General features: G+C 43.3%; 1 protein-coding gene across 1 annotated transcript in view; it reads right to left on the bottom strand.

The window, feature by feature from the left end:
- The window catches only part of Tbc1d9 (TBC1 domain family member 9), a 109951-nt gene that overhangs the window by 11076 nt on the left and 77432 nt on the right, over positions 1-21443 (bottom strand). Inside the window, exons 9-15 of the mRNA XM_076864543.2 lie at positions 21240-21390; positions 15851-16065; positions 13938-14055; positions 12512-12797; positions 12110-12239; positions 3054-3152; positions 2842-2910 (exon numbers count right to left, since the gene is read on the bottom strand). Of these exons, the coding sequence (XP_076720658.1) occupies positions 2842-2910; positions 3054-3152; positions 12110-12239; positions 12512-12797; positions 13938-14055; positions 15851-16065; positions 21240-21390 (1068 nt within the window). The remainder of the gene's footprint in view (positions 1-2841; positions 2911-3053; positions 3153-12109; positions 12240-12511; positions 12798-13937; positions 14056-15850; positions 16066-21239; positions 21391-21443) is intronic.

The raw sequence follows: 21443 nt of genomic DNA, 5'->3' as shown, positions 1-21443 counted from the left end.
GTTCTGAAGAGCCAGGGAATTGCATTGTGACCATGAGTACTTCAATTCTGCACTCAGAAAAGGTGCTCGGAAGACCAATGTCTAAAGCAACCACCATTATTTACTGGGAACTGAGCTAAAAATCTAGAAGGGAGTGGTGAGCAGAACCGGTCAGGTTTTTTTCTTTCTTTCTTTTTTTTTTTCAATGCAGCACCAGCAGATGGCAGACAAAAGGAAGCAGTGTCAAAGTCCCCCAGGGCCTTAGACTACCTTCCTGGCTGCAGGGTGGAAGCACCACGTGATGAGGGTGGGCGGAGACACAGAGGCGCCAGCAGCCTGCTGGTTTGAGCCATACTCTGAACTCTCCTGGGGGGAGCCCAGGAAGCCCCTGTGAATCAAATAGCCCCTTTCTGCTCAGCTGTATCACTGATAATGGTGCCCAAAGCATTTTCCCCTAAGACAGCCCCTGGGCTATTCTGAGCCAGGTCTGAACACAGTGCTGGTGCTCACAAGGGACCCAAAATAATCAGGAGGAAACAGTCTGCAAAGATCCTCTCCTCTCCTCATTCAGGGATGAGACCCCTCTGACACCACTTGGGGACATGGAGATTGGAACAGAAGAGACAATGTGAAAAGTGTATAAGAAAGACCAAAACAAAAGGCCCCAAACCACATATTCTATCAAATCTGTATCAGGTGCAGCCAGGTTTTATCCCAAAGTTAAGCAGTGAGCTCCTTGGAAAGGGGACTGAAACATTCCTTTATATTTGCAGGAAAACACCCAGAAATGGCTTTTTGTTGGGGGGGGGCGGTATTGGGGGTTGAAATCAGGGGCACTCCACCACTAAGCCACATCCCTGGCCCTATTTTGCATTTTATTTGGAGACAGGGTCTCAGTGAGTTGCTTAGCGCCTCACTTTTGCTGAGGCTGGCTTTGAACGCTCGATCCTCCTGTCTCAGCCTTCTGAGCTGCTGGGATTATAAGCATGTGTCACTATGCCTGGCCAGAAATGGCTTTTCTCAGAACTAAAAAAATCTGGCAGGGTCCCTGGCACACCACAATGCTCAATAAATGTTTGTGAAATGATTCTAAGCTAATTAAAATGTGCGGAAGACTCAAGAAAGCTTCATAACTGATTTTTATTTTTTTTAATCCCACAGTGCTGGGGCAAGGGTCGCAGGTTCTCTTCAGGAGTGATACAGACCTAGGGAATTTGGGTTGGTCACTGTGCCTCCAGGGCAGGGGTTGTGAGCATGAGAAAAGCTTGCTTTCTTCAGGCAATAGTCTCAGGGTCAGATGACACACCTGTTACCTAAAGGTGCACAGAGCAGAGTGCAGTAGCCCAGGTGAGAAGTGGCTTCAATAATTTCAGGATCTGGGACAGCCCTGGTCCTTCTCTTCTTCCTGGCTGTCCTACAGCATCTTTCTACTGTCAAAGCCTTGTCTGTTTACCTCCAGGCGCTACTCCCACTCTGCCCTCCAGTGAAGCAGATTTCTTCAGCATCCCTTTACAGTCTGATCTCCACTGCATCATTATTTTCCCCTATAAAACAGGTACCCCTTGATTTGTATAACCAGTTTACACTGAGCAATTAGCTATAGGTGCTTAACAGGTATAAAATCTTACTGAGCTGGTGCAGGCTCCCCAGTTTACACTGAGCAATTAGCTACAGGTGCTTAACAGGTATAAAATCTTACTGAGCTGGTGCAGGCTCCGTCACCCTCAGGTGCTGATCAGAGGTTGATGGGGGCATGTGGTCTACTCTGTTGGTAATGCTGCTGTAGCCTATCCTAATCGGCTGTGAAGTTAGAGTCTCTCCATCTCTCCTGGCCTCTGTGTCCTCTAAGAAGAATTCAGGGACTCTAATATATTGATAATTAATTATTAATTTATATAGGTATTTGACACACACCTTTGGCACACTTTCTAGGGGAGGATACTTTACCAGGCACCAGGGAAACAAATATTTAATAAGGCACTGGCGCCCTCTAGTGGCTAACAGGCAAGAAGGACTGTTAGAACTTTCGCTCCAAAGTCAACAATATCTAGAAGGATTGGTGTTTGGCCCTGCTGCTATTTCTTCCTCTGTGTTTTCTCCTGTGCCATCTTTGCATTGCTCTAAGTAGCCAAATTTAGTTCTGACAGTCAACTACAGATGGTGATAAAACTGGTACCTGCATCAAAGACAGTTTTTAAATATTTTCCCCTATCGATTTCCACATTTTAACCTATGATGTTCATAATAATATTTATGACAAAAACCTTTTTTTTTTCCTAGAAGAAAAATATTTACATTAATTGAGTTATTAACATAGTATTTTCTTTCAAGGATCAAGGATGTGCTGGGTCCTGGATTCAGTCCCCAGCAGTAGGGGGGAAAAAAGAAAGAAAAAGTAGGGTTCAATCCTAAAATGAAAATCCAAAAATTTAATCCATGATCCTTTTCCTGGAGCATTTAAACAAATTTGTTCTAGTTCTAGTTGAATTATCTTTTTAAAGGGCACTTTATAGGTTAATATTGGAAGTTATAAATTTTGAGAATTTTTAGGCAGATTTACTCTCATTCTTCTAACAAGCGTTAGAAGGCAAATAACCTTTTTGCTTGTCAAACAAAACAGTGACGGTATCATCTGGAGAGGAAAGAGCTAAGACATCAGCTTACACTAGTGAGGGGAATCTGTTTATTTTCTTTTTCCTACTAAGTGGTCTGGTGTTGCACTCTTAGTGTACCTTGCCACGTAGGCACGTGAAGACTCACGCAACCCCTTAACGAGTTAAAAGCGGAATCAAGAACTCACTGAATTATTAAAGCCAACTCCTCCATTCCTTCGGGCAGGCCTGGGTTTACTTTGAAACTCACCTTGAAGAGAGCATAAAGCTCTTCCAGCTCATCCATGGTGAAGGAAGTCTCCGTCACAATGGTTCGTACCTATAAAAAGAACGAGCAGGGTGAATTTCCCCAAAAGTGTCCTACTGGGAAAGCCCCTGACCTCCTTCCTCCAAGTTCTACGAGCCGGCAGGAGCAGGAGCAAGGGTGGGGACAGCAGGCCCTGCTGCTGGCGCAGGCCTTACCACGTTGCGTTTGGTCGTGTCCTCCAGCGTCTGGATCACTTTCAGTCTCTGTTTGAATCTCATCTGTTCAATTAAGTCTGCCCGGATGGTTCCAAATTTCTGCAAAGGAGCAATATCAGTGTTTCTGAAAAAAAATCTGCTGCAGCACCGAGCATCATGTGGGCAAGTTGGCTGACACATTTGTGACACAAGGACAAATGACTTGTCACATGCCAGGCAACTGGACTGCAGTTCTATTGACCATTTAAAGCCATTTGGTGACTCCAAAGAGATATCTGGAAATTCTCATGCATGTGACCAGCTGAATGACGTTTCTAAGTCAAACGTGTCTTCCATAAGTCAACGAATCACCAAGAAGATGATTTAAATAACGTTCGTTACCAGTGTTGAAAAAAGAACCCTTTAAAGAAAGACTTTTCTTGCCAAGGAGAAGGAAGTATCTAATTTAAAGCCACCTATTAGACTAGCAGGTTGGAAGAAATGTCTGCGAGAGGCCCCCTGCTCTCTCAACAGCATTTGTCTGTCTGGGCCAGAAATCACCACCGTGTTTTCCAGATGGCACTTCCTGTGAGCGAGCCATCTCTTCAGGTAAGATGCCTACCACTACCTGCAAGTCTGTTGAACTGTTTCAAAAGCCAAAGTGAGTCTTCCTATCTGAAGGCAGAGGAAGAACATGTAAGGTTTTACGTCTCTTAGTAATGCAAAAGGAAAACAAACAAACTGCTTAAAGCCTGAGGCTCCACCCACAGAATCAATGGCTACAAGGGTTAAATACACTGGATGGATAAAAGCTACAGACAATACCAAGCGTTGACAAGAATAAGGTGCAACCGATATGTTCAGATGCTGCTGGTTGGTGTATGAAGTGGTACAACCGTTCTGGAAATACATCTGAACAGATGTATTCCTATAACCCAGAAATCCCATTTCTAAGTATGTACCCCAAAGAGGGCATCAGAGATCAGAAGAATTCATATAAAGGGCTCGCAGGCCTTGGGATTTTATGTGCATGACATGTAAAGCCACTGAAGATTTAAGCAGGGTAGTAGTATTCTCTCTCTCTCTCTCTCTCTGTCTCTCTCTCTCTCACCAGATAACTATGTGACTAGACAGTTTAGTGGAGTCTTCTGATGCTCTGTAAAGTGAGACCCCAAAGCTGTTCTTGTAGAACTGCTATGAGACATACAGATATATCTCCAAATGCACTGATAATGATAACTGATGTTAAACACTGGCTTGGAATTGCTGCAGGCTGCTTGAGAGAAAGTCCTGTTTTCCCCCAAGCCTGATATTCAAAGAGCTCTGCACATTTGTAACTAAATCCACATGGCTGTTCCTCAACAGGAACTGAATGCTGCTATTTGTCAGAGAGGACCGTTCCCGGCGCCAGGTCTCTGCAACTCGTCACAGACAGAACACAATGGCCCCAAGCTCTTCTGGAGCAAATGTCCCAATCTAAGAGGAAGCTGTGGATTCTAAGGTCCAGGCTGGCTATTTATGGACTATGTCTAAAGAAAAGCAAGTGAGATCAATATGGAGGGGCTTGTCCGCCACACCCCACTTCTGGAGGAGCTCTGACAGAATGAAAAGCTAAAAAACAGGCAAATAAAAGTGGCTTGGCTTACCCTGTGGCCCAGAATAAAGACAAAAGTCTGGACACAATGCTGTCCCCCTGGCTTTGCACACCTAGGTTCCATGCAAAGAATGAAGGCACCAATGTGACGGAGATATCTTCCCCAATCAGCTGAATTCAGTGCTGGTGGTATACATATTAAAATTATTTTAATTTTCTAAAACCTCCCTTTCCTTAAGTAATAAACAAAATCATCCACCTTCATTTGTATCTCCAACTCATTTTTTTTTTTATCTGAAAAATGGTTCTGTGGCTTGTTTCTCGTTTTCTAATCTAATTTCCTACGTCTCGATGCGCACAGAGGCCGTTTTCCATGCAGACAGTGCTTCCTTCTTGCCTCCTGGCCCCTGGTTACTGACACCAACAGACAGTAGGCAGCCCTGTTCCTGCCACCTCACCGACCCTGTGTGCAGAGGTCCCCCCAACTCCAGGGACTTGGAGCAACAGCAAGTGGATCAGATAAAGGAATGAGGTGGAGCCGAGTCCGCTCAGGTTGTGTTCTCTGGTTTCTGCCACCCCTACCGTCATTTCTTCAATGTCAAAGTTTCCCACCACCCCAGTGCTGGCATCAAACCCAGGGCCTCAGGCACGCCAGACCAGTGCTCTGCCACTGAGCTGCATGCCCAGCCTAGCCACCATATCAGCCCTTCCCATGCTGGGTAGTCAATTTGTGATTCACGTTATCCTTGAAAAACAGGGACAGAATGAAAACAGATGCGCATCTTAAACAGAGACCATAAGAGCCAAATGCAATCAAGTTCAACAGGCTCCTTCTTTCTAAATCTTCAGAGAGGACAGGAAATATCCAAATGTTACAGCTTAAAAAAATAAAAACTTGGGCCATAGGTCACCGAATGATCTCAACAAGTTTGTCTATCACAGGAAATTTACTGAAACAAAAGAAGGGCATTGTTTCCGATATCCAAAGGCCTATGATTTATTTCTGTTTTTAAAAAAGATGAGGTCACCAGATGCAGTGGGGTATGCCTGTCATCCCAGGGGTTTGGGAGGTGGAGGCAAGAGGATTGCAAGTTTGAGGCCCAGCCTCAGCAACTTAGTGAGGCTCTGTCTTAAAAAACAAAAAGGGCTGGGGATAGAGCTCAGTGGTAATGTGCCTGGGGTTCAATCCCCAGTAACAAAGAGAAAAAAAAAAGGAGAGACAAAGACTTTCAAATTAGGGTAAAAAATGCCTTTACGTCTTTAAGTGCTTCTTAACTTGTGAGGTGCACAGAACAGGGCTCACTGCTGTTAGCTGGGGGCTGGGCATCATCTCCCTAGAGAGCCCTTTCTATAATCAGAAAATCTCCAAACACTAAGTGTCCTGCAAGGGTCTCCACCTTGGAAGAGTGGACGGGAGGGAGGAATCGATGGAAAATGAGTGTAAGTTCCAGGAAGCAGAGACCAGGCCCCCCCAGACCCACTGCATGCTAGGGTGGGGGCGTCTGTCTGCACTTGTGGACTCCAGGGCTGGCGGGAACCCACGCTCAGGAGTAGAGCAGGTCAGGAGGAGGAGATAAGGAGCAGCAGGGAGGGACCTGAGGTGAAGTGAAGGCTTCGCTTTTGGGATCTTCATGTTCTAGAGCAGGCTCCCCTCTCCAGGGCACTCAGATTTTTCGAGAAGTCGCAACTCGTGACTATATTCATAATAAGGAATGCTCTCATGGTTCCTGGCCAGCAGGCAGGTTTACATTTCATATATTTTAATCACATGTATATTTTATTTAAAAATCTATCACATGGTATTTCTACATTACATTTTACGCCCCTCAAGGTACTGTATCTCTTGAGGTCTTTTGCCTATAGAAAGGGCTAGAGAAGAGGTTCTCGGGTTATCACAGAAGGTAAATATGGAAATTACACAGTTATTTTAATCAGTTTCAATGTAAAACATCCTGATTGGGTTGACTGGCTCTTGGTTGTAGCTTCAACATGCTTCTAATACGTAAGAAAGAAGGAAAAGCATGCTAGAGACAGACAGGCTGGGATCTGAATCCTAGTTCTACCTACTGGAAACCCTTGAGTTAGGTTACTTAACCTCTCTGAGCTGCAGTTCTACTATCTCTAAAAGGGATAAATGAATCATCCTATCCTCAGCCTTGTGGTCATTAATTCTGATAAGATCTGAAAAACTGATGTCCTGTATTATTATATTTTGGCTTGGAATTTATTTATTTTTATTGTTATTTTTTGTGGTGCTGGGGATTGAACTCAGAGCCTCATGCATGGCCAGCAGCTCTGGACCCCTGAGTCACATCCCTAGTTGCTCTAAAGCAGAAATTATGAACAGTATTCTAGAAAGTCCATGAGTGCATTGCTTGATCCAAAGAGCAATTTAAAAATTAGGGCAGCTGAATAAAAGCAAGACTTTCAATTTCTCTTACAAAATTAAAAGTTCTGGCAGAAATGGTTCCTCACTTCAGATGGCAAAGAAGCTTTCGGTTCTAGCAGGTCCTCACTGCCTATTTCCCTGAGTTGACGGCTCCCTGGCCCCACCCCTGCCCACCTGTCACCTGCCTTGCTGCAGCACCCCACGGTCATGGGAATCTGTGACTCCACTCTGAAGCACTTTGAATACACACCACTAACACAAAGCTCGGCCTCCAGAAAGGAGACTTGGATAAGTGGGCACTGTAACGGGAACACGTGCATGGCTGGTATGGGGACAGCCCAGATGACATGGAAATTTCCCAGACACATGACTCTCAGCTTCCTCATCAGCAAAATAGGGAAAATATTCCTTCTTCCTTGGCTTGGTGTAAGAATTCATGTCCTACCCAGGTAAAGCCACTGCCATGGTAGCTGTTATTCCTGATATTGTTGACAAGAGGTAGAAGGGGGAGCACCCATTTTTGTTTACAGTTTGCGACTAACAGTCCACTCACAATAAGTGCATTTAACTTATATCCTTTTTTTAAAGGTTAAACAAATCTTTAAAAATTAAACTTGAAAATCACAGTTATAGATTAGCAAAAAACATGTCAGTTGCCAAATATCTGATAGGGATGGATCAGGAAGGGTTTGCAAGTGACACAACACACTCTCTGGAGTTGTCTTTAACACACTCCAGGAGAAATCTAAAAAGGAAAATTGATGAAACAAAGGTAAGGACAACAGGACAGGGGATGTGACTCAATGTAGAGCGCTTGCCGGCCCACCCGAGGTCCAGGTTCCATCCCTAGCACCACAGGAACAATGAGGAAAATGCTGAGGACTATTGGGACTGAGTGATGGGCTACTGGAAATGTATTATACTAGCTTTTTAACTTGTACTGTGATTGAAAATATCTATATGATAAAAACAAGGAATGAAAACAAATTCATACTGGGGCTGGGCATGATGGTTGGCATGAGACAGGCACTTATAAAATCCCGACTAAAGAACTTCTAGCTGGATGTGGTAACTGCAATCCCAGTGGCTCAGGAGGCTGAGGCAGGAGGATCTCAAGTTTAAAGCCAGTCTCAGTAAAATTGAGGTGCTAAGCACCTGTCTCTAAATAAAATACAAAATGGGCCTGGGGATGTGGCTCAGTGGTCGAGTGCCCCGAATTCAATCCCCAGTACCCCCCTCCCCATCAAAAAAACCCTTCTGAATAAATAACAGAAAATGGCTATTTAATAGAAAAATGTCTATTTCCTGCATCTGTTGGGTCTTCCTTTAAGACAATTACAGTACCTTTTTTGCTTGCCCACCCCTTCCAATTTGTTGCACAGGAAGCAGAAACAATGAACTTGAAGAAAAACTCTCTTCAGTCTCCCGTGGCTGTTGCCAATCCATTAGTGGTTTCAAGACTCCCCATATGCACAGCCACAATTCCATCTCCATTCTAATCAGCACAAACTCCCTGGCTTTAATGCTAAGGAGACTTGGATCCTGGCCCTGACACTTTCCAGCTGGTGATTTGGAACAATTAGATCAACCTTTCTTAACTTATATTATCATTTCTTACATTTGTTTCTTTTAACCTGGGAGGGCTGTCTAAGATGTAACCAGTCCCCTGCCCCATACAGCAGGCTCTCCACTAGGGAAGCTCAGTGATCACTGACAACCAGACACGCACTGCACCTTCCTGATTGCCTGTCTGTCTGCACAGGCTGCTTTCTGCACAGGCACATCCCCAGCTGCTCAACAGATTAAACTGGCCGGGCAGGGCACTTGAACATCCAGAACCTCTGCGATGGCTGTGTGTCTGCGGAAACATCTGGAAGAGTCACCTTACAGCCTCTGCTATAAATTAAACTTCAAGGCTGCAGCTCTGTCTGCTTCTCAGTCTCAGGGCTCACACAAAAGAAAACTAGAGCCTCAAATCACCCAAACAATCCTTTCCACAGGAGCTTGAGAAGACTGACAAGACAGATGTCATCCATGTGGCGTTTAGGAGATAGAGTCACCACCTCTACTTACTGGCTGATCAATACCAGACCAACCAGCATCAACCTGGGGAGCGTGTGCACCAGATCTCAAAATATGAATGTGCTTTCAGCATTTCTTGCCTGTTTTTCAACATTCATGCTAATTACCCCAAAGGACAGAAGGAAATGTGTTGCATGCCTCAGAACATTCAGGTGTCCTGCCTTAGCCTAAGACGCGGCTCCGTGCCCTGTCTAGCCCAGTGAACCTCAATGCTCAGGGATATTTCCGATCTTGTGGGGAACTTAAAAAAACAAAACAAACAAACAAAAAAAACTTATTCTTGGGCTTCATGCCAGAGATTCAGATTTAACTGACCTGGGATGGAGCCTGGCAATTTGTGTTTTTAAAAGCTTGGCTTCTGAAAAATTTTAAAGTGGTTTAATGCACAGGCAGGACCCAGAGCCAACCATCTGACAGGAGGGGGAAAGAAGATGGGCAAGTTCATCTAGAAGACTCAGAGAGCCACTGGAAATGAGCAGGGCCGGCCATTTCAGCAGAGAAAACAAAAAATCAGGCACCGCACACAGCAAGGCCAGGTAGTGTAGGTGGTGACTGGTGACGTAAAGGAGAAGGCTGTCTTCCCAGGCAGAGGAAGGAGAGCACTGCGCTGCTCTACCCTGCAGGAGGGCGTCTGGCAGCCCAAGGTCACCTCAGGGACCAGCCAGACAGGAGGTAAAAGAGACCAGCCCTTGCCTTTCCCTCAGTCTGTCACTACAGCATGAGGCTAGCTTTTCTGCTGAATTTCCACATATCAACCTCCTTTATTACTCCGGTCCAGAACTCTAACAGCACACGTTCAGGTAATGATGCCTTTAGAAAAGCACCCCACAGCCACGATAGCCTATGGCCTGCAGCCGTATGGACTCTTTTTCTGAATGAATAAATCACTTAAAATCTCTGATTTAGTACTATCCACAGGTTCACTAGCCCTGGGGCAATGATTCTTTTAAACACATTAGGATAACAACCAGTCTTGAAGACAGAGAAGTGAAACAGTGATCCTCAATCTCTACGAATGGAAATCGAAACCGGACAACCTTTGTAGAAAGTGGACAGTGTGCGGCAGAAGCTTAGAAATCGTGTTCATTTTTTGATCTACTGCAGCAAATTCATTTCTAGGATCCTAGGAAAATAATCAGAGATGTGGTATTTGTGTATAAGTTTACCACCAAATGCTATATCATGCTGAACATTTGGAAGAAACCAAAGTAAATGTCCAGTGAAAGAAGGAGACCAGTTAAATAAATTTTGTTAACTCATTAAAGCACAGTACATATAATTTTATTAAAAGCATGCCTCCTAACAAAATCTAATGTATTAGAGAATTTTTTTCTTTCTTTCTATCTATCTATCTATCAATCAATCAGGGATTGAATCCAGGGACACCACTGGGCCACATTTCCAGCCCCTTATATATTTTATTTGAGAGACAGGGTCTCACTAAGTTGCTTAGAACCTTGCTAAGTTGCTGAGCCTGGCTTTGAACTAGAATCCTCCTGCCTTAGCCTCCCGAGCCACTGGGATTACAGGTGTGTGTCATCTTGCCTTTTTTGAGGTAAAAAAATAGAAATGTGACAAAGTAGCATTTAGTAGGACCTCATTTTTTAAGTGTATGTTGCAAATATAAAAACATACTTAAGGAAAATATGGTAAAAGGCTCATAAAATAGTTATTTTTTTTCTTCATAGTCGTCTACAATTTCTACAATATTCTTGCATTTCTTTTATGATTTTAACATGTAACTAAAATGTTATCAATAAACATGATAGAGTCTCAATGAAAATCTAAGAAGTGAATTATCAGTCTTTCTCCCATATTGGATTAAAGACATACATTTCTGAAAAGCTCTCTATATCCACACCAGTTTTAATTTTTGACTCAAAGAGAGACTTTCTACCTCACCCCAAGCTTCACAATTTCTCTTGTATCCAGTGTGTTGCTAGCTGGAATACAGAATCACCAAGCACAATCCCAAAACATCTATAGAAAGCAGAATATCATTCTTTCTCTTACTTGATAATCATTTCTGCAGAAATTTGAAACCAGCCAGTGTTATGGGCACTGAATCCTTGGGGCACCCAAACCACTAGTTGCTAAGGAGGCACATGGCACTGTGGTGCCGCTACCCCAGAAGTTTGTTTGTTTTATTCTGGAATTCAGTCAGTTCTATGGCGTCTGGAGTATACTAGACCAGAAGGCTCCTCCCTCATCCAGCCCAAGCAACTCTGGAGGAATACTCGAACTCTGGTCCACTCCGGCCTGCTGAAGGGTCTTGTAAGAGTCTCAGACTGTCTACTCCAGAGGAATCTAAGTACTTAGCCCTGAACAGGAAATGAACTGAATCTCAGATGCTGCTATTAGACCAGGCTTCAGGGTGGGCATAGCAAAGAACCAAAGGCCCAGAGCCTGTCATGCCACTTACTGCCAAGGTATTAGACCCCTGGGAATTCTACGCCCACTCAGTGTCCATCTCCAGAGACCCAATTCAGACCCTGTCAGCTAGCGGGTAGCTACTTAACTCTGACAACTCGCTCTCACGGCATAAAAGGAAGCAGGTAAGCCAGTGGTCAAGGCTGTGGCTCCAATACTTTTGTCCCCTCCCAAACTGGTGTTGAGACTTATTCCCCAGTGTGACAGGGCTGGGACGTGGGGCCTCATGGGAGCTGGTTAGCGGACCTCATGGATTCAAGCTGCTAATAAAACCTCTTGCAGGAGTGTGCTCTCCACTCTGCTCTTCTGCCAGGTGAGGACGTGTCGCTCCTCCCTTCTGGAATACGAGGTGCCATCTTGGAAGCAGGAAGACAGGGCCCTAACCTGCACCTTGGTGTTGGACTTCCCAGCCTCCAGAATGATGAGGGATGCATTTCTGTGCTTTATAAACCATCCACCTGTGGTGTCTAGCGATGGCAGCAGAAGACAGGCTAAGACAGGTCAGCCACGGCGGCAGGGAACCCACATCCAGCTTTGCCCTCCCGGCAAGCCATTCACAATCAGGCAGGAACCAAGGCCCACCTCGTAGGACGTTCCAATGAGTCTGAAGATGTCTACCGCAGGGTAAGGCTCCACGTCGTCGCTGAGCAGGGAGTGGAGGTGAGGGATGGGGGGCAGCGTGCTGTCCTTGTTGGTCACGCTGTCCAAGTACCTGGAGAAGAAGCAGACCCACGTCACTGGAGACCAGCTGGGATTGTCCCACTCCGGTTCCTCACTCCCGATCCACGAACAGCAGTTTAGAAGAGGAAGAAATGCCCTTCGCTTCAAAAGAAAAGCCCTATGGAAATAAATCCCCAGCCACAGAGATTTTATGATTATCATCAAGGCCATTAAGACTCAGGAAATGAGGGAGCAAGAGAGAAAGCACAGGGAAGAAGACCAGAGAGGGTTTCCAAGGCAGGTCGCGGCACAGCAGCACAGTACCTTCCCAGGACGGTCATGGCCTCGCCGTCGTCCTTGCAGTTCAACAGTTTGTCCACGTTGGCATCCAGCACAGCCAGGGCCAACTGGAATATCACTTTGATTCCTTCATAGAAGAAACAGTCCACGACCACCACTGCGCTCTCGAAGGGCATCACGCTGAGGAAGAGGGTGAGGAACCAAGACAGGGAGATGGTGGAGATCACACCCAGGTCCTGCATGCAGTCGTACAGCTGCGGCACATAGTCCCGGGCCAGCTCCTCGAAGACACCCTGGTCCACCAGTGCGCCTGAGGGGGTGACACCAAAGGGCTCAGGTCGACCAGCTGTACCTTCTCACCAGAGAACCCACACAAGTGGCTTCACTGTGACAACCCGATTCACACCATTCTGCCAGGACTGTGTCACTAGACCAAGTGTCAACGGAGCTCAGTCTCCAGGGTAAGTCTGTGTACACCTTCTCCCTGCTGTTTTCCTACCATGAATGAGCACCAACATGACAATTCTAAGGGTTGTTGGAAAAACTTTACAAAATTTTCATGACACATGCTTAGCTGTTGTGTTGGCAGCACCATATTTGCTTAGGAATGAAATACACATCCAGGATGCTCCAAGTGTACTCCTAAGTAGTTTACTCGGTAAACTCTTCTTTATTTAAAAAATACTCTTTGGACGCATGCTCCTCACATATGACATCACTTTAAAAAAAAATAGTCGTATTTTTAAAACTTAAAGCTGCACACACTCACAAATGACTGACTGATATTTTTAGAGAATATTTTCCGTAAGTCATATTAGTATACAAAAATCTAGAAATACAGACAGGACACAAGAGGGTAACATAAAGCATATGTTGTACTATACCAGGAATGAAGAGCTTGTCCTGCTAAAGTTAATGTCTGATACATGAAGGGGTTAGAAGGAGGCAATAATTCAATGGTTGTTTGCTTTGCAATGAAACCAGTTCTGAAATATGCCTTAGGAATTCAGCTTTGGATAAGACTACATGCTGTGTTTCCCACCCCAGATAACATTTTTTGAATATCTCTGCTTTCCACGGGCTCCATCTTCTTTATTAAAGAGCACATAGACATTTCAGTGGAAATCTATTTTTCCACTAATGGTCGTGAGCCCTTGGGGTACCTCTCACATATTATGCAGTGACACCACATCAAGTGTTTCCTAAGATAACATCCGTGATAGCAATATGTGCCACACATCCATGGGATTTTTTTACTTAAAACCTATATTTACTTAAGCTCTTTCATTTCCGTCTTGGAAAACTGGAGTAGTCTGAAACTACTGGCTAATGTGACTAACTTTTTAAAATAACATTAAATTTAATGCTAATGTGACTAGGAGTGGAGCATTGGCTGCTAGACTCTAAAACCATTGTCCCCCTGAGCTGAGAGGGTAACACACCCACATACCGACAACCCTGGTGTTGTAGTAATCTGGAAGCATCCGCTCACACAAAGCAACCAGCAGCCAGAAAGCCTCCTCCTCTTTGGCATAAAGAAGTAGCACTGAGGTGACAATATTCATGGCCTAGTGGAATGAAAGATAAAGTCATCCAATACATTTTGAAGACATCAAATAGATATTAAAATACAAGCAATTTTGTTAACCTAAAAAAGATGATTGAGTTATTCTCACAGAGGCCATCAAACTCTCTGAAAAAGTCCAGATGAAATTCTGAGGCTTTGCAGGACACATAGGGGCGCTGTCTGTATTCTGAGTTTTGTTTTTTTTCATGACCCTTTAAAAATGTAAAAAATATTAGTCTTTGAGCCAGTACCTCATCGGGGGATTGTTAGCACCAATATTCACCAGAATCCCTACACAAAACATGTTCAGGCAAACCCTCCTTTCAAAAACTTTGCCCCAAAGCTATCTGACAAAGCTTTCAACCTGTAAAAATCTCTCAGTGTTCTTAATCCTTAATTCAAAGAGGTAAATATTTCCCTTTTTAACCTTCTGTAACAGTTTCTGTAACCAAGTACACATAGCTCCAGGCTCTCCTCAGAGAATAATGAAACCTTTCAAAGTTAAAGCCCTGGCCCATTATTTCCTCTGGATAAAGATGGTCCTGATAAGGAACTGTGATTTAAATCCTAAAGCCACCTTACTTTCTTAGAAGATCTTATCAGAGAGCTCATAACCACTCAACAGCTCAACTACCTTAATAGTCCTCTTAATTAAAAAAGGAAGATCAAAAGATAGGTGCAATTTCTATTCTATTAACAGCCTTCTAACTACTTTGCTTCTTTTGATCTTCTGGAAACCCGGGAGTCTGCTCATCAGACTTCCTCAATGAAAAATTCTCTTTTGGTATAATGGGCTCTTTCTTGCAAGTCTTACTCAATATTTTCCCGAGTGAAATCATTATTAAAATTCCACTTGAGAATTAACCTGTCAACTCTAGTCCATGGCTGTGGTTACAGTCAATTCCTCAGTCATTCAGTCAGAATTGGTTTTTCCAGGTTCCACCCTGTGACAGGCTCTGGTAGAGGAATTGAAGGAGGGGGATGGGAGATACTGCTTAGACAAGCCTTCCAGGGCATAGATGCTGGTATGAGAGAGAAAACACTAAGACATAAAGGTAATTGATCAATTTGGGGGTATGTTTAAATTTAATGTTATTTTAAAAAGTTAAATAATGTGGTAAATGGAGAGAGAGGGGGAGTGTGTGTGTAGGAGGGAGACAGATGTATGGATGTAAGAGCAGGAGTTCAGCCTCCTTTAGCCCTAAAATGCGTGGTCCAGGAGGCCTCCCTGATGATGCAGTCTTCCAATCTAAGGTCACGTTATCTGGAAGCCTCCCAAGTGGTCACTTAGGTTCCAGTACAGGGAATGATTTTAGCGTGTGGGCAACATTTTGCCTTCTCTTTTTGTCATACTGAGTAAAACCAAGTTGATTCTAATGTGTATTCAAGTACAACCCTAGCATACACACGCTGTAATTTCCAAGGACGTTACAGTTTAGGAGGAACACGTGGCAATCTACAGGGAAGGGATGTGTGTTTAGGATGCCGAGGGTAGACCAGGGAGTGAGCTAGACCTTGGCTGACCCACAAAGGGCATCATGTTTGGCTCCTGTCTCAGGTAGTAGGCCTTGACCCAGGGTGACTTTGTTCCTCGGCGGACATTGACAATGTCAAGAGACAATTTTGACTGTCACAAATGGGAAGTTTTATTGGCATCGAGTGGGTAGGGGCCAGGCATGTCATTAACACTAAAGCACAGGACAGCCCCCCAGGAAGAGATTATGATGCCAACTGCACTGAGGCTGAGGAACCCTGGAGCAATATTTTCTTCTGTGTAAACTCTCCGAGACACGCACCTGGCAATACCCTATGTTGGGATTTCGAAATGCATAAGCTGTTAAGACCCTCCTCAGAGCAGCAATGCCCATTTCGTTCTGGAAAGCTGGGTGCTCCGGAAGGGAGCGGTGTAAGTCCCTCTCGATCTCCTCCGTGGCGAGGTTGTACTTCCCCATGGACTTCTCCACTAGGTCTTCGTAGTACCCAGGATGTGTGGCCTTTTCGTTGATAGCACCTGGGGGAACACATACAGATTCAATATCCAAAAAGTGGAAGCCCTGCCTTGCTCTATAAATTAATGCTTTATGATTTATATCGTTGTAATTGTCCAGTCAGCTGGACCTCTTCATTTTTCTGTCACTCATAGAAAATTGGCAAAAAAGATGAAATCATGTGAAAATATGAATCAGATGAAAAATGTGGTATATTTCTATCATGGATAGCCTAAGGTCGATGACCTTTTTCAGCCCCAGAGCAAGGTGGCTGCATAAAAACCCCTTCAGGTAGAAGTTTGCAGGCTATAAACCTGTGCTCCAAGGAACTTCCACAGTCTCAAGTGGCTGCTTAAGAGAAGAGGGAGAGTGACCAGAGTAAGCCAGGCTGAGTCCTCCTCTCACCACCCCCTTTAACCACTGTGATAACCCGATAAAAGCTTTGCTTTTATTTCATGGGGAGTTTTATTTATTACAATTTGACTTGGAAATAAAGATGTCTCTCAAATTAAGTTTGAACACTATTTGCTAAAGGGCTAGCTATGAAGGACTTCAAATATGGAAGAGCAGGAAAGGCTGTAGTACACTTGGAGGGATTTTTGAAGTTGCAATCAGTGGTGAGGGTGTTCTTAGTAGTGATGAGCTTGTTACCTGTGGGAGTTCTGCAGGAGAGGGATGGGAGCCGGGCTATATCATCACCAGTTTAAGATGTTTGTATTAAGATTCTTGAAGACAGAAAAACTCTGTATGCAAACAGCTAAATTTAAATCTAGATATAAATTTATATTGCTGTTGGGGAAAATGGATTTTTATCATGCTGAAGAATGAAATTGGACCCTTACCTCACACCATATACCACAACCAGCAGCACAAATGGACTAAAGACTTAAAGAAGAAGACCTGAAACCATAACACTGCTAGAAGAAAACAGGAGAACTGCTTCTTAAAATTGGTCAGGGAAATTATTTTGGATATGACACCAATCACAACTCAAAGGCACAAGCACCAAAAGCAAAAGAACAGACAAGTAAGATTATACGAAATTCTGCACATCAAAGGAAATGATCAGCAGAGAGCAAAGGCAATTTACAGGATGGAAGAAAACTTTTTCATATCAAATATCTGATAAGGAGTAAATATCCAAAATGTAAAAAAGATACAAGGAACTAATACAACTAATAGTTCACTCAACTAACAGTAAACAACAACAACAACAACAAAAATCCAATTAAAAATGAGCAAAGGAAATGAACAGACCTTCTTCAAAGAAGACAAATATCCAACATATATGTGAAAAGATGCTCAATATCATCAATGCTCAGGAGATGTAAATAAAAATTGTTGTAGAAAACATACAAATGAATTCATTGAGGCTGCAGGATATAAGATCGATACCAAAAAATGAACTGCATATCAATATGCTAGCAGTAACCAATCTTAAAATGAAAGTGAGTAAACAATTGCATTTATAATATGATAAAAGAGAAAATAAATATTCAGAATAAATACAATGTACCTTGCAAGCTATAAAAGATTGCTGGAGGATATTAACAAAGACAAAGTGAATGGAAAGATACCCCATGTCCATAGCTTAGAAGACTTAATATTGTTAAGATAGGGAAACTACCTAAACCCATGTACATATTCAACACAATACCTACCAAACCCCCAGCTGCCCTTTTGGTAAAAATTAACTAGTTGATACTAAAATTTGCAGGAAAATTTAAGGGCCCCCCAAATGACCGAATCAATGTTGAAAAAGAACAAAGTTGGAGGACTCACACTTCTTGATTTTAAAACTTATTACAAAGTTATAGAAATCAAGACTTTGTGGTTCTGGCATATTAGACACATCAATAGGTCAATTGAGACTCCAAAAATGAACTCTCTCCTTAATGATCTATTAATTTTTGACAAGGGTTCTAAGCCAATTCATCAGGGAAAAGAAGAGGCTTTCCAACAAATGACCAAGAGATAACTGGCTACCTATATGGAAAAGAATGAATTTAGATCATTACCTCACACAACATAAATATTAAAATGAATGAATCACAAAAAACTGTCTTAGTAGAAAATATGGGCTGGCGTAAATCTTCAACATATGAAAACAGAATGATATAAGAAAAAAACACATAAATTGAACTTCACCTAACTTAGAAATTTTGTGTTTCAAAGGACACCATCTAGACAGTGAAAAGTCAGTCAAAAGAATGGGAAATTTTGAAAATCTGATAATGGATCTGTGTATAAAATGTGCTTAAAAACTCTTAGCACTCAATTAATAAAAGACAACCTAATTAAAAGTGGACAAAAGATCTAAGTAGATCTTTCTGCAAAGAAGATATACAAATGGCCACCAAGCACATGAAAACATGCTCAACATCATTAGCCATCAATACCACAGTGACAAATCACTCAACACCTAGGGTGACTTCAATAGAATAGAAAAGAGCAAGTGTTGGTGAAGATGTGGAAAAACTGGAAGCTGGTTTGGAAAATGACCTGGCAGTTCCTTAAAAGGTTAAAAACAGAGCAGACAAACCAGAAATTCCACTCCAGGTACATACTCAAAAGAAATGAAAATACACATCCCACCCCCAAACTTACATTATTCACAGGAGACAAAAGTGCAAACCACCTCAATGTTCAGTAACTGGCGAATGGCTGAACAAAGTGAATGACAACCGTACGAGGGGGCAACGTTTGGTTGGAGATGCAATGAAACACTGATACATGCTCCGCACAGGTGAACCTTGAAAGCACTACGCCAAGAGAAAGAAGTCAGTCACTAAGAACTATTGCAGGATTCCATTTATACGAAATGCCCCGAGTAGATGAATCTATAGAAATAAAAAGTAGTTTAGTGGTTGCCTACGCTGGCTGCCTACAGCTTGGGGGGAAATGGAGAATGACTGAGAAAACATGGGGTGGCAGGAGGGGTTGACGACAGAGTTCTAAAATTAACCGTGCTGACAACAATTCTGTGAATATCTTGAAATCATTGAATTGTACACTGTGTTGAATCATGAGTTGTATCTCAATAAGGCTTTTATTAAAAACCAAAAATATTAATAATATATAAAGACAGGGTAAACATTCACAGTTCACCCTTTAGAACATAGAGTCCCCAACCCAATGGCTCGCCCAGATGGTCACAAAGAGAGCCAACCTGTCATTCACTCAGGCCCTGGGAGGGGAGCCTGGCTGACGGTAAATAACCTTGGCTTTTGCTCTGTTCTCATGGGGCTGTGCTGCACTGAGTCCAAGTCCTGGTGTAGTGGCCTTCAGGGTCATGGGAGGGAGCTGGGTCTCAAGGTGGGCTCACCTATTAGAAGCTGGGTTCCATGTGAACCCCACACTGGATGGATGGGAACATGGGCAATATGTAAACGTGTCACTCTATGGTCACACACTGCCCCTCACTGTTAAAGGAGACAGTGGATGTAACCCACCCTGACTCTATCTCTGCAACAGGGCTGTGTAGGATTCTTGGTGCTTGTTCACTCTCATCTAAGATGTGGTTAAAATAACTTCTAATTTGATTAGGGAGGATGAAAATGGACTTTTTCATTTACTCTGTGAGTGATCAGAAGCTGGTCACCCAGGTGACCAGTTCACCCAATTCAAGGAAGACAAGAGGAGACTGTGTAGTGAGGCTCTTGGGCTTCATTTGTAATTAGAGGTGAGTTGACTCAGATTAGGGCTTTTAGGTAATAAGGGAGGAGGGCTGTAGCTGGTCTACTCAAGGAAAATGAAAACGGCAAGTAAATGGGGACAGAACAAACCCATTTCACATGAAATAGACAAAGTCAATGATTTTTTTCAGGATTCTGTTGCCTGCCCAGACATTTCTAGATCTCACTGTGGGACATTTTACCACTTATATGGACTTCTAGAAATACTTGTAAAAATTTCAAGGCTTTCCTGTAAGTCTGAAAACAATTCTTTTCACTTTAATGTCATTTTATAAATTAAAGGGTTTAATAATGGTCAAAACACCTCAGATTCAAATAAAGTGATTCACATAAGCTTATTTAGAATGATTACTTTTTAGGCCTCAAATCAGATAAGAGCAACTGACTTCTATGATAAAGTAAAGGTTTGTGGAATTTGAAGGCATGCCCTGGTGTTTGAGATAGAAAATATCCCTGGGATACTCTGTATTCTCAGGATGACAAGAAGTAGTGGCTGGTTAGCTGAAAGATTAAAATATTAAAATGGAAAATTCCAGAAATAAATAATTCCTAAGATTTAAATAACTATTATTATAGAATATTGTTGTACTTTGTTCTATTTCATTATTAGTTATTGTTTGTTAGTCTTTTACTGTGCCTAATTTGTAAGTTAAACTTATCATAGGTATGTGTTTGTAGGAAAATACATGGTAGACAGGGTTTGATACTACCTGTGGTTTCAGGCAGCCAGTGGGGGTCTGGGAGTGTATGTCCTGAAGATAAGGAGGAATACTATCCAAGGCATATATAGGAAGCCACCTTCATGGCCTCAGTGACAACCAAAGACCTCAGGAGGGGGCAAAAATCAAGAATGGGGTTTTCACCAGGTGTGGTGGTACACGTCTATAATCCCAGGAGCTTGGGAGGCTGAGGCAGGAGATTGGCCAGTTCCACGTCAGCCTTAGCAACTTAGAAGACCCTAAGCAACTCAGTGAGACCTTGTCTCTAAATAAAATATAAAACAGGGCTGGGGATGTGGCTCAGTCGTTAACACCCCAGGTTCAATTCTGGTAACCCCACCCCCCAAAAAAATGGGGCTTTCTCATCCCTCCACTCTTTCTCCATTTTCCAGCCCAGTGAGGGCTCTCAAAAGAGGTGCTTTCAAACATTCTCCGTGAAGTCAACACAGCCAGGAGAGAGGAGATGCCTCTGAATCACAAAATGCTGCACTCTGGCACATCCGGCTCTCCTTTTCCTAAAAAGTCTCACTGAAGAAATGGAAGAGACAGAGGACTCAGGGGACAGTGGCACCAGCATCTGGGGTGCTTACCTTGGGTCCTGGATTTTGATGAAGAGTAAAAGATTTTTGACAGAATTCACAGATTCTGGTGGGGAAATGAGCTTTAGCTCTGAATTGGAGGTTTGCCTATTTGGAAGAACCCCTGGTGCAGGACGGAAGGTGGAGGGGAAGCCCGGGTCCCCTGGACTCAGATGCCCATGCTCCAGCCCTGCCCAGGTCGTACCTGAGAGCAGCAGCCACAGCTCGCCCCGCATGCTCTCGGGAATGCCCTTCAACACCAGCTCCCGGGTTTTTTCTGTGCGGTACATGCAGATCCCCTGCCCATACTCAGCAAAGTGAATCTTCCAGGCTTGCTCTTTCAAGAACTCTTTGGCCTGAAAGACACAAGGAATGTTATTACATCCCAAAAGTACTGCGAGGCTGGTAA

The sequence above is a fragment of the Callospermophilus lateralis genome, chromosome 8, assembly GCF_048772815.1.
Source record: "Callospermophilus lateralis isolate mCalLat2 chromosome 8, mCalLat2.hap1, whole genome shotgun sequence".
Taxonomy (NCBI): domain Eukaryota; kingdom Metazoa; phylum Chordata; class Mammalia; order Rodentia; family Sciuridae; genus Callospermophilus; species Callospermophilus lateralis.
This window is presented reverse-complemented; position numbering and strand designations above follow the sequence as displayed.